The sequence below is a fragment of the Labrus mixtus genome, chromosome 4 (genome assembly GCF_963584025.1).
Source record: "Labrus mixtus chromosome 4, fLabMix1.1, whole genome shotgun sequence".
In the NCBI taxonomy this organism is placed as follows: Eukaryota; Metazoa; Chordata; class Actinopteri; order Labriformes; family Labridae; genus Labrus; species Labrus mixtus.
Genome location: NC_083615.1, coordinates 327306 through 341924, shown reverse-complemented (window position 1 = coordinate 341924; position 14619 = coordinate 327306). Strand labels below are relative to the sequence as shown.

The window sequence follows — 14619 nt, the reverse complement described above, 5'->3', positions numbered from 1 at the left end:
CCCCGTGGGGGAAATTTGTGCATGCATTACAGCAGCTCCAGAAAAACAGGGGAATACAATTATTAAAAATAAAAATAGAAGTTAAAATCAAAACAAAATAAACTGAAAAACAATAACGAGGGGGGTCGGAGCTGCCGTAACAAGCGGCCACCCAGAGCGGCGAAATGGCTGCATAATGTTTATTAGAAAACATCAATAAATTATGTAAACATGTCTGCCCATTGAAGGGTTAAGTCATTTGAGTCATTAAAAGTCCAAAGAGTCCGTCAGTCATCGCTAACACTGGAGTATAAATAAAAAACAGAACTTCCACTCCCGTCCTGTAGGTGGCGGTAATCCAGCTCAGTATTGCTTCATCGTCGAACAAAGGAAGCGCAGAAGGCGAAGGGCGGTTTGAGTCTTCCAGCTTGCCGTCGTGCTGCAGGAAATCACATTGTGAGAAACGCCACAGTTGAACCAGTTTCATACATTTTCACACTCTGAGTTTATTCTCATCTGACGCAGAATTAAAAAAAAACAACCTTTGAGCTTCCTTCTTACCGTTTAGTCGGTGTTTGTTTCCGTGTGTGTGAAGCTGGAAGTGGATTTACCGTAACTCCGAGAGTTTTCCTCCACAATGATGAACTATTCTGACTACGACTCTGACGGATACTCTTCTAATGAAGACGTAGACTACGTCCCTTCAGGTGAGGAGCACACACACCTGGCGTTAGCTTCCAGGGAGCTAACTGGCGCTAACAACACAGGAGACACCTGCAGCCGAGCACTCACGCGCTTTTGAGTTGTGCGTGTATTAAAGACATTACGGTATAACAACTAGTTTCAAAATAAAAGCCTACTACTGGCTTGTATCTCGTTTTTACAATTGGAGGCTGGCTTGAATAGAGCAGAGCCATATCAACGATCTTTTAAATGGCTCTGGAATACAGGAAATAACAGGCAAATCTGATGTAGAATTTCAAAATAAAAGCCAGTTGAAATATAAGAAATAAGTAATCAGAATCAGAAATACTTTATTGATCCCAGGGGGGAATTTGTTTGCAGCTAAATTAAGATTAATATTCAAACTAAACTTTAGTGTTTTAGTTTAATTCAGACTGATGGTTCAAGACTTCACAATGTAAATCAGAAAATATCAAGACTGCTTGATGTGAAATATGAAAAAAATGAACATTGCTGTTATATTTCAATTTGAGATTAGAATAAATCCCCAATTTCCACCATCTTATTTTTTATTGAATTTATCATATTTTAGAACTAAAATGAGGCTGTGCAAAGTTTATTTTTAATCTCAAATCAAAACAAGACAGGAATATCGATTATTTATCACATTTCAGATAGCTCTTATTTTGAAATTCCATAACAATCAGTCCAGATTTGGGCTGAATTTCATTGTGAGTTCATGAACTACCAGTCTGAACTGAAACAAGTTGGTGGAAAATAGGAGGTTATTTGTAGTCTTAAATTAAAACAAGACATGAATGTATTTTATTTTCCATTTTTCGGATGGCCATTATTTTGAAGTTCCAAACCAGATTGACTTGATTTTGGCTGAATTACATTGTGAAGTTGTGTCCTATGAGTCTGAACTAAAATGGGTTTAAATTTAGCTGCAACTGTTACTAAATTCTGATATTCCAAAGGGCTTTTATATTGAAAGTCCCCATGAAATTGTCTTGTTAATTCCTCTATTCAAGCCAGCCTCAACTTCTAAAACCATAGACAAGCAAGTGTGGGCTTTTATTTTGAAACTAGTTGTTGCGGGCTCTTACCGTAATGCTTATAAGACAAACTGAACCCCTTGTGAGGGCTTGACTACCATCAGGAGAGAATCAACAACACGAGTGAAACCTTAAAGTCTTTAAAATGAAGAGAAATAAATCATATTTATGAAGCAGTCTTTATTACGTCATCGATTACGTCATTGGCTGTTTGTCCCGTTGTTTATGTTATGTTATCTTTATTTCTTTATTTTTTACAGATACATTTAGGTTGTCAAATATCCCGATACGTCGATACTTTTTCATACCAAGAATGTTAAAATGATACGATCTGTTTTTGTAAATGATCGATGTTATAAAATCTTCATATTTCAAACCAAAAGCTGCCGTATTGTAATTCAACACATCACAGCAGGTGTTGGATTTGACAGGTGTTTTTGATTTCTTGTTATTAACAAAGATCAAGACACACCTGTGAATCATTTTTAGTGTACTAACCGAAAATGGTCAAATAAAATACTGAATATATTTGTAGTCATTATGGTGGTGCTCGTGTTTTCCTTCAAGTCAGATAACAAGGTGTAGCGGCTTCATGTGAGGGACATCTGGGGTAGTGGAGGGGGGAGGAGGGGGGATGCAGAAGCCCCAAATCAAAAGCAAATCAATCCTGGTGGGATCACAACGGAGGACTGCTCAGCGGTTTGTCCCTCACAGGATGTGGTAGCCTTTGAAAAAAGCTGCGGGGGTATTTTTGTTTTTTTACTTTCCATCTTTCACACTCTGTATTTCTTTTCCCCCCTCGGCCTCCTGCTCTCTTCCACCGCAGATGATAACCTCAGTGAGGACGACATTAACGAATGTGAGAGGGAGGAGCCTCTGAGCCGAGACGACGGCGTCCCGCATCCTGACAAAGTGGGCAAGAGGAAGAAGAAGAAAGATATCAGCGTGAGGTGAGAGATGGAGCTTTATGTCACTCAGTGAGGACGGTCCTCTCTCAAAGATCAAAAGATCAAACATTCCTCAGGTGAAGAAGCTGACGATGACTTTTGTTCACAGGAAGAGGAAGAAAGGAGTCCTGAAAGTCGACAAAGAAGAAGGGGAGGGCGGAGACGCCGCAGAGGAGGCTCAGCAGCCGCCGCAGGAGGACGAGGACGAGGAGGAGGAACCCGCCAAGAAGGAGAAAGACGACGCAACACAGAAGAAGAAAACGGACGACCTCTGGGCCAGCTTCCTGTCTGACGTCGGGTCCAGACCCAAAGAGTCCAAAGCGCCCCCCCAGCCCAGCAGCACACGCACGGTAAACATGAGCGCTCACTGTGGCGGTCTGAAGCTGTGGAGGGGTCACAGAGTTGTTGTAGGTTGAGGATCAGACATGTTGGACTCAGGTCATCTGAGCGTGTGTGTGTGATTCTCGTCTGTTGTGTTTTTGTTTCTCAGGTCGATCCCTCGCCGTCGACGGTCACTCCTTCGAGAACGGAGACTAAAGAGCCGGCTAAAGTCACCATCACCAAAGTGTTCGACTTCGCTGGAGAAGAAGTAAGGTAAGATGTGATGAGTCCTCGTGGTTATCCACAGTCTGACTTCCTGTAAGGAGAGAAACACACACTCACTCTTAAAGGGATACTTCACCATGAAACATGAATCTGTACTGACATTGGGTCATATATGTAGAAATGTGAAATACATTTTGAAGTTGGTGCCTTCTTGGCCGAGAAAAGGCAGAAAGTGTCTTTTTGGCTCATGTGGATGAAAGACACCAAATCCCAGAATGCACAGCTCCGCCCCAGCTCCAGCCATAAACCTAGGGGAAACACTGTCATACTTGTGTTATTCTTATCTTTCTCCATAGAGCCTGTTAGCATAGCTTCCAAGCAATATGGTGGACGTTGAGTTTAGATTCTGTGAGTGAGGTCCCACCCACTGATCTGTGATTGGTCTGTAGCTTCAGTGGGTCAGTGGGTGTCCAAACAGAAGAAGTGAATGTGGAATCTCCTCATTTCAGCCTTTGAAGGTTTTCATGACTCACCTGCTTCATGAGAAAGTTGGATGTGCGGACACCTCCTTTAAAACAAAGTTGCTCTCCTTTAGAAGTCAGTTTTCATATTGACCACTAGGTGGTGCCACTCACACACGGATGCAGTGTGTGTGTGTGTGTGTGTGTGTGTGTGTGTGTGTGTGTGTGTGTGTACAGAGTGAGAGCAGAGCAGTGTTGATGTAGCTCATGCTCAAGGTTCAAGGTCTCTTTATCTGTACCTAGAAAGATAAACATTAATTCTAACATCATCCTGTCTGTAGCTCGTCTCTCTCTGTGTGATTCTAACATCATGCTGTCTGTAGCTCGTCTCTCTCTGTGTGATTCTAACATCATGCTGTCTGTAGCTCGTCTCTGTGTGTGTGATTCTAACATCATCCTGTCTGTAGCTCGTCTCTCTCTGTGTGATTCTAACATCATGCTGTCTGTAGCTCGTCTCTGTGTGTGTGATTCTAACATCATCCTGTCTGTAGCTCGTCTCTCTCTGTGTGATTCTAACATCATCCTGTCTGTAGCTCGTCTCTCTGTGTGATTCTAACATCATCCTGTCTGTAGCTCGTCTCTCTCTGTGTGATTCTAACATCATCCTGTCTGTAGCTCGTCTCTCTGTGTGATTCTAACATCATCCTGTCTGTAGCTCGTCTCTCTCTGTGTGATTCTAACATCATCCTGTCTGTAGCTCGTCTCTCTCTGTGTGATTCTAACATCATCCTGTCTGTAGCTCGTCTCTCTCTGTGTGATTCTAACATCATGCTGTCTGTAGCTCGTCTCTCTCTGTGTGATTCTAACATCATCCTGTCTGTAGCTCGTCTCTCTCTGTGTGATTCTAACATCATCCTGTCTGTAGCTCGTCTCTCTCTGTGTGATTCTAACATCATCCTGTCTGTAGCTCGTCTCTCTCTGTGTGATTCTAACATCATGCTGTCTGTAGCTCGTCTCTGTGTGTGTGATTCTAACATCATCCTGTCTGTAGCTCGTCTCTCTCTGTGTGATTCTAACATCATCCTGTCTGTAGCTCGTCTCTCTCTGTGTGATTCTAACATCATCCTGTCTGTAGCTCGTCTCTCTGTGTGATTCTAACATCATCCTGTCTGTAGCTCGTCTCTCTCTGTGTGATTCTAACATCATGCTGTCTGTAGCTCGTCTCTCTCTGTGTGATTCTAACATCATGCTGTCTGTAGCTCGTCTCTCTCTGTGTGATTCTAACATCATCCTGTCTGTAGCTCGTCTCTGTGTGATTCTAACATCATCCTGTCTGTAGCTCGTCTCTGTGTGATTCTAACATCATGCTGTCTGTAGCTCGTCTCTCTCTGTGTGATTCTAACATCATGCTGTCTGTAGCTCGTCTCTCTCTGTGTGATTCTAACATCATGCTGTCTGTAGCTCGTCTCTCTCTGTGTGATTCTAACATCATGCTGTCTGTAGCTCGTCTCTCTGTGTGATTCTAACATCATCCTGTCTGTAGCTCGTCTCTCTCTGTGTGATTCTAACATCATGCTGTCTGTAGCTCGTCTCTCTCTGTGTGATTCTAACATCATGCTGTCTGTAGCTCGTCTCTCTCTGTGTGATTCTAACATCATCCTGTCTGTAGCTCGTCTCTCTCTGTGTGATTCTAACATCATCCTGTCTGTAGCTCGTCTCTCTCTGTGTGATTCTAACATCATCCTGTCTGTAGCTCGTCTCTCTGTGTGATTCTAACATCATCCTGTCTGTAGCTCGTCTCTCTGTGTGATTCTAACATCATCCTGTCTGTAGCTCGTCTCTCTCTGTGTGATTCTAACATCATCCTGTCTGTAGCTCGTCTCTCTCTGTGTGATTCTAACATCATGCTGTCTGTAGCTCGTCTCTCTCTGTGTGATTCTAACATCATGCTGTCTGTAGCTCGTCTCTCTCTGTGTGATTCTAACATCATGCTGTCTGTAGCTCGTCTCTCTCTGTGTGATTCTAACATCATGCTGTCTGTAGCTCATCTCTCTCTGTGTGATTCTAACATCATGCTGTCTGTAGCTCGTCTCTCTCTGTGTGATTCTAACATCATCCTGTCTGTAGCTCGTCTCTCTGTGTGATTCTAACATCATCCTGTCTGTAGCTCGTCTCTCTCTGTGTGATTCTAACATCATCCTGTCTGTAGCTCGTCTCTCTCTGTGTGATTCTAACATCATCCTGTCTGTAGCTCGTCTCTCTCTGTGTGATTCTAACATCATCCTGTCTGTAGCTCATCTCTCTCTGTGTGATTCTAACATCATGCTGTCTGTAGCTCGTCTCTCTCTGTGTGATTCTAACATCATGCTGTCTGTAGCTCGTCTCTCTCTGTGTGATTCTAACATCATGCTGTCTGTAGCTCGTCTCTCTCTGTGTGATTCTAACATCATGCTGTCTGTAGCTCGTCTCTCTCTGTGTGATTCTAACATCATCCTGTCTGTAGCTCATCTCTCTCTGTGTGATTCTAACATCATCCTGTCTGTAGCTCGTCTCTCTCTGTGTGATTCTAACATCATCCTGTCTGTAGCTCGTCTCTCTGTGTGTGACATCATCCTGTCTGTAGCTCGTCTCTCTCTGTGTGATTCTAACATCATCCTGTCTGTAGCTCGTCTCTCTCTGTGTGATTCTAACATCATCCTGTCTGTAGCTCGTCTCTCTCTGTGTGATTCTAACATCATCCTGTCTGTAGCTCGTCTCTCTGTGTGATTCTAACATCATCCTGTCTGTAGCTCGTCTCTCTCTGTGTGATTCTAACATCATCCTGTCTGTAGCTCGTCTCTCTGTGTGATTCTAACATCATCCTGTCTGTAGCTCGTCTCTCTGTGTGATTCTAACATCATCCTGTCTGTAGCTCGTCTCTCTGTGTGATTCTAACATCATCCTGTCTGTAGCTCGTCTCTCTCTGTGTGATTCTAACATCATCCTGTCTGTAGCTCGTCTCTCTGTGTGATTCTAACATCATCCTGTCTGTAGCTCGTCTCTCTCTGTGTGATTCTAACATCATGCTGTCTGTAGCTCGTCTCTCTCTGTGTGATTCTAACATCATGCTGTCTGTAGCTCGTCTCTCTCTGTGTGATTCTAACATCATCCTGTCTGTAGCTCGTCTCTCTCTGTGTGATTCTAACATCATCCTGTCTGTAGCTCGTCTCTCTCTGTGTGATTCTAACATCATCCTGTCTGTAGCTCGTCTCTCTGTGTGATTCTAACATCATCCTGTCTGTAGCTCGTCTCTGTGTGATTCTAACATCATCCTGTCTGTAGCTCGTCTCTCTCTGTGTGATTCTAACATCATTCTGTCTGTAGCTCGTCTCTCTGTGTGATTCTAACATCATCCTGTCTGTAGCTCGTCTCTCTCTGTGTGTGACATCATCCTGTCTGTAGCTCGTCTCTCTGTGTGATTCTAACATCATCCTGTCTGTAGCTCGTCTCTCTCTGTGTGATTCTAACATCATCCTGTCTGTAGCTCGTCTCTCTCTGTGTGATTCTAACATCATCCTGTCTGTAGCTCGTCTCTCTCTGTGTGATTCTAACATCATCCTGTCTGTAGCTCGTCTCTCTCTGTGTGTGACATCATCCTGTCTGTAGCTCGTCTCTCTCTGTGTGTGACATCATCCTGTCTGTAGCTCGTCTCTCTGTGTGATTCTAACATCATCCTGTCTGTAGCTCGTCTCTCTCTGTGTGTGACATCATCCTGTCTGTAGCTCGTCTCTCTCTGTGTGTGACATCATCCTGTCTGTAGCTCGTCTCTCTCTGTGTGTGACATCATCCTGTCTGTAGCTCGTCTCTCTCTGTGTGATTCTAACATCATCCTGTCTGTAGCTCGTCTCTCTCTGTGTGATTCTAACATCATCCTGTCTGTAGCTCGTCTCTCTCTGTGTGATTCTAACATCATCCTGTCTGTAGCTCGTCTCTCTCTGTGTGATTCTAACATCATGCTGTCTGTAGCTCGTCTCTCTCTGTGTGATTCTAACATCATCCTGTCTGTAGCTCGTCTCTCTCTGTGTGATTCTAACATCATCCTGTCTGTAGCTCGTCTCTCTCTGTGTGATTCTAACATCATCCTGTCTGTAGCTCGTCTCTCTGTGTGATTCTAACATCATCCTGTCTGTAGCTCGTCTCTGTGTGATTCTAACATCATCCTGTCTGTAGCTCGTCTCTCTCTGTGTGATTCTAACATCATTCTGTCTGTAGCTCGTCTCTCTGTGTGATTCTAACATCATCCTGTCTGTAGCTCGTCTCTCTCTGTGTGTGACATCATCCTGTCTGTAGCTCGTCTCTCTGTGTGATTCTAACATCATCCTGTCTGTAGCTCGTCTCTCTCTGTGTGATTCTAACATCATCCTGTCTGTAGCTCGTCTCTCTCTGTGTGATTCTAACATCATCCTGTCTGTAGCTCGTCTCTCTCTGTGTGATTCTAACATCATCCTGTCTGTAGCTCGTCTCTCTCTGTGTGTGACATCATCCTGTCTGTAGCTCGTCTCTCTCTGTGTGTGACATCATCCTGTCTGTAGCTCGTCTCTCTGTGTGATTCTAACATCATCCTGTCTGTAGCTCGTCTCTCTCTGTGTGTGACATCATCCTGTCTGTAGCTCGTCTCTCTCTGTGTGTGACATCATCCTGTCTGTAGCTCGTCTCTCTCTGTGTGTGACATCATCCTGTCTGTAGCTCGTCTCTCTCTGTGTGATTCTAACATCATCCTGTCTGTAGCTCGTCTCTCTCTGTGTGATTCTAACATCATCCTGTCTGTAGCTCGTCTCTCTCTGTGTGATTCTAACATCATCCTGTCTGTAGCTCGTCTCTCTCTGTGTGATTCTAACATCATCCTGTCTGTAGCTCGTCTCTCTCTGTGTGATTCTAACATCATCCTGTCTGTAGCTCGTCTCTCTCTGTGTGTAACATCATCCTGTCTGTAGCTCGTCTCTCTCTGTGTGATTCTAACATCATCCTGTCTGTAGCTCGTCTCTCTGTGTGATTCTAACATCATCCTGTCTGTAGCTCGTCTCTCTGTGTGATTCTAACATCATCCTGTCTGTAGCTCGTCTCTCTGTGTGATTCTAACATCATCCTGTCTGTAGCTCGTCTCTCTGTGTGTGACATCATCCTGTCTGTAGCTCGTTTCTCTCTGTGTGTGACATCATCCTGTCTGTAGCTCGTCTCTCTCTGTGTGATTCTAACATCATGCTGTCTGTAGCTCGTCTCTCTGTGTGATTCTAACATCATCCTGTCTGTAGCTCGTCTCTCTCTGTGTGATTCTAACATCATCCTGTCTGTAGCTCGTCTCTCTCTGTGTGTGACATCATCCTGTCTGTAGCTCGTCTCTCTGTGTGATTCTAACATCATCCTGTCTGTAGCTCGTCTCTCTCTGTGTGATTCTAACATCATCCTGTCTGTAGCTCGTCTCTCTCTGTGTGATTCTAACATCATCCTGTCTGTAGCTCGTCTCTCTCTGTGTGATTCTAACATCATCCTGTCTGTAGCTCGTCTCTCTCTGTGTGTGACATCATCCTGTCTGTAGCTCGTCTCTCTCTGTGTGTGACATCATCCTGTCTGTAGCTCGTCTCTCTGTGTGATTCTAACATCATCCTGTCTGTAGCTCGTCTCTCTCTGTGTGTGACATCATCCTGTCTGTAGCTCGTCTCTCTCTGTGTGTGACATCATCCTGTCTGTAGCTCGTCTCTCTCTGTGTGTGACATCATCCTGTCTGTAGCTCGTCTCTCTCTGTGTGATTCTAACATCATCCTGTCTGTAGCTCGTCTCTCTCTGTGTGATTCTAACATCATCCTGTCTGTAGCTCGTCTCTCTCTGTGTGATTCTAACATCATCCTGTCTGTAGCTCGTCTCTCTCTGTGTGATTCTAACATCATCCTGTCTGTAGCTCGTCTCTCTCTGTGTGATTCTAACATCATCCTGTCTGTAGCTCGTCTCTCTCTGTGTGTAACATCATCCTGTCTGTAGCTCGTCTCTCTCTGTGTGATTCTAACATCATCCTGTCTGTAGCTCGTCTCTCTGTGTGATTCTAACATCATCCTGTCTGTAGCTCGTCTCTCTGTGTGATTCTAACATCATCCTGTCTGTAGCTCGTCTCTCTGTGTGTGATTCTAACATCATCCTGTCTGTAGCTCGTCTCTCTCTGTGTGATTCTAACATCATCCTGTCTGTAGCTCGTCTCTCTCTGTGTGATTCTAACATCATCCTGTCTGTAGCTCGTCTCTCTCTGTGTGATTCTAACATCATCCTGTCTGTAGCTCGTCTCTCTCTGTGTGATTCTAACATCATCCTGTCTGTAGCTCGTCTCTCTCTGTGTGATTCTAACATCATCCTGTCTGTAGCTCGTCTCTCTCTGTGTGATTCTAACATCATCCTGTCTGTAGCTCGTCTCTCTCTGTGTGTAACATCATCCTGTCTGTAGCTCGTCTCTCTCTGTGTGATTCTAACATCATCCTGTCTGTAGCTCGTCTCTCTGTGTGATTCTAACATCATCCTGTCTGTAGCTCGTCTCTCTGTGTGATTCTAACATCATCCTGTCTGTAGCTCGTCTCTCTGTGTGATTCTAACATCATCCTGTCTGTAGCTCGTCTCTCTGTGTGTGACATCATCCTGTCTGTAGCTCGTTTCTCTCTGTGTGTGACATCATCCTGTCTGTAGCTCGTCTCTCTCTGTGTGATTCTAACATCATGCTGTCTGTAGCTCGTCTCTCTGTGTGATTCTAACATCATCCTGTCTGTAGCTCGTCTCTCTCTGTGTGATTCTAACATCATCCTGTCTGTAGCTCGTCTCTCTCTGTGTGTAACATCATCCTGTCTGTAGCTCGTCTCTCTCTGTGTGATTCTAACATCATGCTGTCTGTAGCTCGTCTCTCTGTGTGATTCTAACATCATCCTGTCTGTAGCTCGTCTCTCTCTGTGTGTGACATCATCCTGTCTGTAGCTCGTCTCTCTGTGTGATTCTAACATCATCCTGTCTGTAGCTCGTCTCTCTCTGTGTGTGACATCATCTTGTCTGTAGCTCGTCTCTCTCTGTGTGTGACATCATCCTGTCTGTAGCTCGTCTCTCTCTGTGTGTGACATCATCCTGTCTGTAGCTCGTCTCTCTCTGTGTGATTCTAACATCATCCTGTCTGTAGCTCGTCTCTCTCTGTGTGATTCTAACATCATCCTGTCTGTAGCTCGTCTCTCTCTGTGTGATTCTAACATCATCCTGTCTGTAGCTCGTCTCTCTCTGTGTGATTCTAACATCATCCTGTCTGTAGCTCGTCTCTCTCTGTGTGATTCTAACATCATCCTGTCTGTAGCTCGTCTCTCTCTGTGTGTAACATCATCCTGTCTGTAGCTCGTCTCTCTCTGTGTGATTCTAACATCATCCTGTCTGTAGCTCGTCTCTCTGTGTGATTCTAACATCATCCTGTCTGTAGCTCGTCTCTCTGTGTGATTCTAACATCATCCTGTCTGTAGCTCGTCTCTCTGTGTGATTCTAACATCATCCTGTCTGTAGCTCGTCTCTCTGTGTGTGACATCATCCTGTCTGTAGCTCGTTTCTCTCTGTGTGTGACATCATCCTGTCTGTAGCTCGTCTCTCTCTGTGTGATTCTAACATCATGCTGTCTGTAGCTCGTCTCTCTGTGTGATTCTAACATCATCCTGTCTGTAGCTCGTCTCTCTCTGTGTGATTCTAACATCATCCTGTCTGTAGCTCGTCTCTCTCTGTGTGTAACATCATCCTGTCTGTAGCTCGTCTCTCTCTGTGTGATTCTAACATCATGCTGTCTGTAGCTCGTCTCTCTGTGTGATTCTAACATCATGCTGTCTGTAGCTCGTCTCTCTCTGTGTGTGACATCATCCTGTCTGTAGCTCGTCTCTCTGTGTGATTCTAACATCATCCTGTCTGTAGCTCGTCTCTCTGTGTGTGACATCATCCTGTCTGTAGCTCGTTTCTCTCTGTGTGTGACATCATCCTGTCTGTAGCTCGTCTCTCTCTGTGTGACATCATCCTGTCTGTAGCTCGTCTCTCTCTGTGTGTGACATCATCCTGTCTGTAGCTCGTCTCTCTCTGTGTGATTCTAACATCATCCTGTCTGTAGCTCGTCTCTCTCTGTGTGATTCTAACATCATGCTGTCTGTAGCTCGTCTCTCTCTGTGTGATTCTAACATCATCCTGTCTGTAGCTCGTCTCTCTGTGTGATTCTAACATCATCCTGTCTGTAGATCGTTTCTCTCTGTGTGTGACATCATCCTGTCTGTAGCTCATCTCTCTCTGTGTGACATCATCCTGTCTGTAGCTCGTCTCTCTCTGTGTGTGACATCATCCTGTCTGTAGCTCGTCTCTCTCTGTGTGATTCTAACATCATCCTGTCTGTAGCTCGTCTCTCTGTGTGATTCTAACATCATCCTGTCTGTAGATCGTTTCTCTCTGTGTGTGACATCATCCTGTCTGTAGATCGTTTCTCTCTGTGTGTGACATCATCCTGTCTGTAGCTCGTTTCTCTCTGTGTGTGACATCATCCTGTCTGTAGCTCGTCTCTCTCTGTGTGTGACATCATCCTGTCTGTAGCTCGTCTCTCTCTGTGTGACATCATTCCGTCAGTCTGAAGGTTTCTGAGCTCGTTGTGTTTCCTGTTTCTTTGTCTTCAGGCTCAGCGAGCTCATTCAGTAAATTATGAATAAATCCGGATGTTCTTGTTGTCTCTGGTGCACAGACTTTCAGTACATTATGTAGATCTGTGTTTCCCTCCATTTCCAACAACTCAACATTATTTATTCATGCTGCACCTTTTAAAGAAGCATGCAGCCAAAGTCAAAAACTAGAAAACAACAGATACAGTCTGAACATTAAAAATCACAGCTCACCACACTGATTCAACATTTAGAAACTTTTAAAATACGCTCGGCGCACAACAAGAGACGCTTCAGGGTCTTCATGACTTGACCAGGCGTCGCACAGACAGTCGAGGGTTTCCCATAAAATCAGTGTCTGCCGACGCCCAGCAGACAGGAAACATGCTGCCCTCCTCAGTGTTTACATCGGTCTGTGTTTTATTTCTGTAACAAACATGATGGTGGCTGTAATTCATGGGATTGATTATGCATGAGGCGCTGTAATTACACAGGCTCCAGATCAGCACATGGATGATGGTTGTAAGTATTCCCACAGCGACAGGATTCTGCAGGCTGAAACGTGTCTGCCTCCATGTTTGTTCCTCTTTTTAAGTTTGAACCAATAATCAATACTTCAGATCTCATGTTTCCCTCACGTTCATCCTCCTTTAACCTCAGGGATCTTCATCCTGCGTGAAGATCCTCCCTCCTCTCCTCCTCCTCCTCTTCCCTCTTCTCCTCCTCCCTCTCCTCCTCCTCCTCTCGTCCTCTTCCCTCTCCTCCTCCTCTCCTCCTCCTCCTCCCTCTCCTCCTCCTCCTCTCCTCCTCTTCCCTCTCCTCCTCTCTTCCTCCTCCTCCTCCTCCTCCTCCTCCCTCTCCTCCTCCTCCTCTCGTCCTCTTCCCTCTCCTCCTCCCTCTCCTCCTCCTCTCCTCCTCCTCCTCCCTCTCCTCCTCTCCTCCTCCTCCTCCTCCCTCCTCCTCCTCCCTCTCCTCCTCCTCCTCCTCTCCTCCTCCTCCCTCTCCTCCTCTCCTCTTCCTCCTCCCTCTCCTCCTCTCCTCCTCTCTTCCTCCCTCTCCTCCTCTCCTCCTCCTCTCTTCCTCCTCTCCTCCTCTCTTCCTCCCTCTCCTCCTCCTCCCTCTCCTCGTCCTCCTCCTCCTCCCTCTCCTCTCCCTCCTCCTCCTCCTCCGCTCCTTTCCTTGTCCTCTCTTCGTCTCTTCCTCTCTCTCCTCCTCTCCTCCTCCTCCTCCCTCTTCTCCTCCTCCTCCCTCTCCTTCTCTCTTCCTCCTCCTCCTCTCCTCTCCCTCTCCTCCTCTCTTCCTCCCTCTCCTCCTCCTCTCTTCCTCCTCCTCCTCTCCTCTCCCTCTCCTCCTCTCTTCCTCCCTCTCCTCCTCCTCTCTTCCTCCCTCTCCCTCTCCTCCTCTCCCCCTCCTCTCTTCCTCCTCTCCTCCTCCTCTTCCTCTCCTCTTCCTCCTCTCTTCCTCCTCTCTTCCTCCCTCTCCTCCTCTTCCTCCTCCTCCTCCTCCCTCTCCTCTCCCTCCTCCTCCGCTCCTCTCCTCGTCCTCTCTTTGTCTCTTCCTCTCTCTCCTCCTCTCCTCGTCCTCTCTTCCTCCTCCTCCTCCTCCCTCTCCTCTCCCTCCCTCCTCCTCCTCCTCCCTCTCCTCTCCCTCCTCCTCCGCTCATCTCCTCGTCCTCTCTTCGTCTCTTCCTCTCCTCCTCCTCTCCTCTCCTCCTCTCTTCCTCCTCTCCTCCTCTCCTCTTCTCTTCCTCCTCTTCTCCTCCTCCTCTCCTCTCCTCCTCTCTTCCTCCTCTCCTCTTCTCTTCCTCCTCTCCTCCTCCTCCTCTCCTCCTCCCCCCTCTCCTCCCTCTCCTCACTCTGTGTAATTATAGCTGCATATAATCAGCATACATAACAGGCCGAGGCTTTCAGGGCAGCCATGATGGATGTTAGTATTTGTGGAGTCTGAGCAGAGCTGATGTTCCCAGAGGACGCAGCCATGCTTCTTCTTATAGCTGCAATATGGAACCCAATTTGACCTGATAACTGCTCTCATATCTGACAAACCGAGGGGCGTCCAAAACGGCCGTGTGGGGGCGTGTCTTAAAAGCGCCTACCTTCTCTGGTCCAAACAAATCCAGATCATTCAGGAGCAGAATCTAAAGTTAGAAGGAGGACATACTGGCTGCTGCATTGTTGTCAGAGAAGCCAGCACTTCAACATGTTTCCTTAATGATCAGATAGTAAGATACCTTTATCATCTCACTCTCTACACATCTCACTGATTGGACCTTTAA

At 45.9% G+C, this 14619-nt stretch overlaps 1 protein-coding gene across 1 annotated transcript in view; it reads left to right on the top strand.

The window, feature by feature from the left end:
* Window positions 1–389: 389 nt before the first annotated feature.
* cfdp1 (craniofacial development protein 1) overlaps window positions 390–14619 on the top strand; it is a 21781-nt gene continuing 7551 nt past the window's right edge. The window contains exons 1-4 of the mRNA XM_061035032.1: window positions 390–686; window positions 2548–2671; window positions 2778–3018; window positions 3159–3262. Coding sequence (XP_060891015.1) covers window positions 617–686; window positions 2548–2671; window positions 2778–3018; window positions 3159–3262 — 539 coding nt within the window. The 5' untranslated portion in view covers window positions 390–616. The remainder of the gene's footprint in view (window positions 687–2547; window positions 2672–2777; window positions 3019–3158; window positions 3263–14619) is intronic.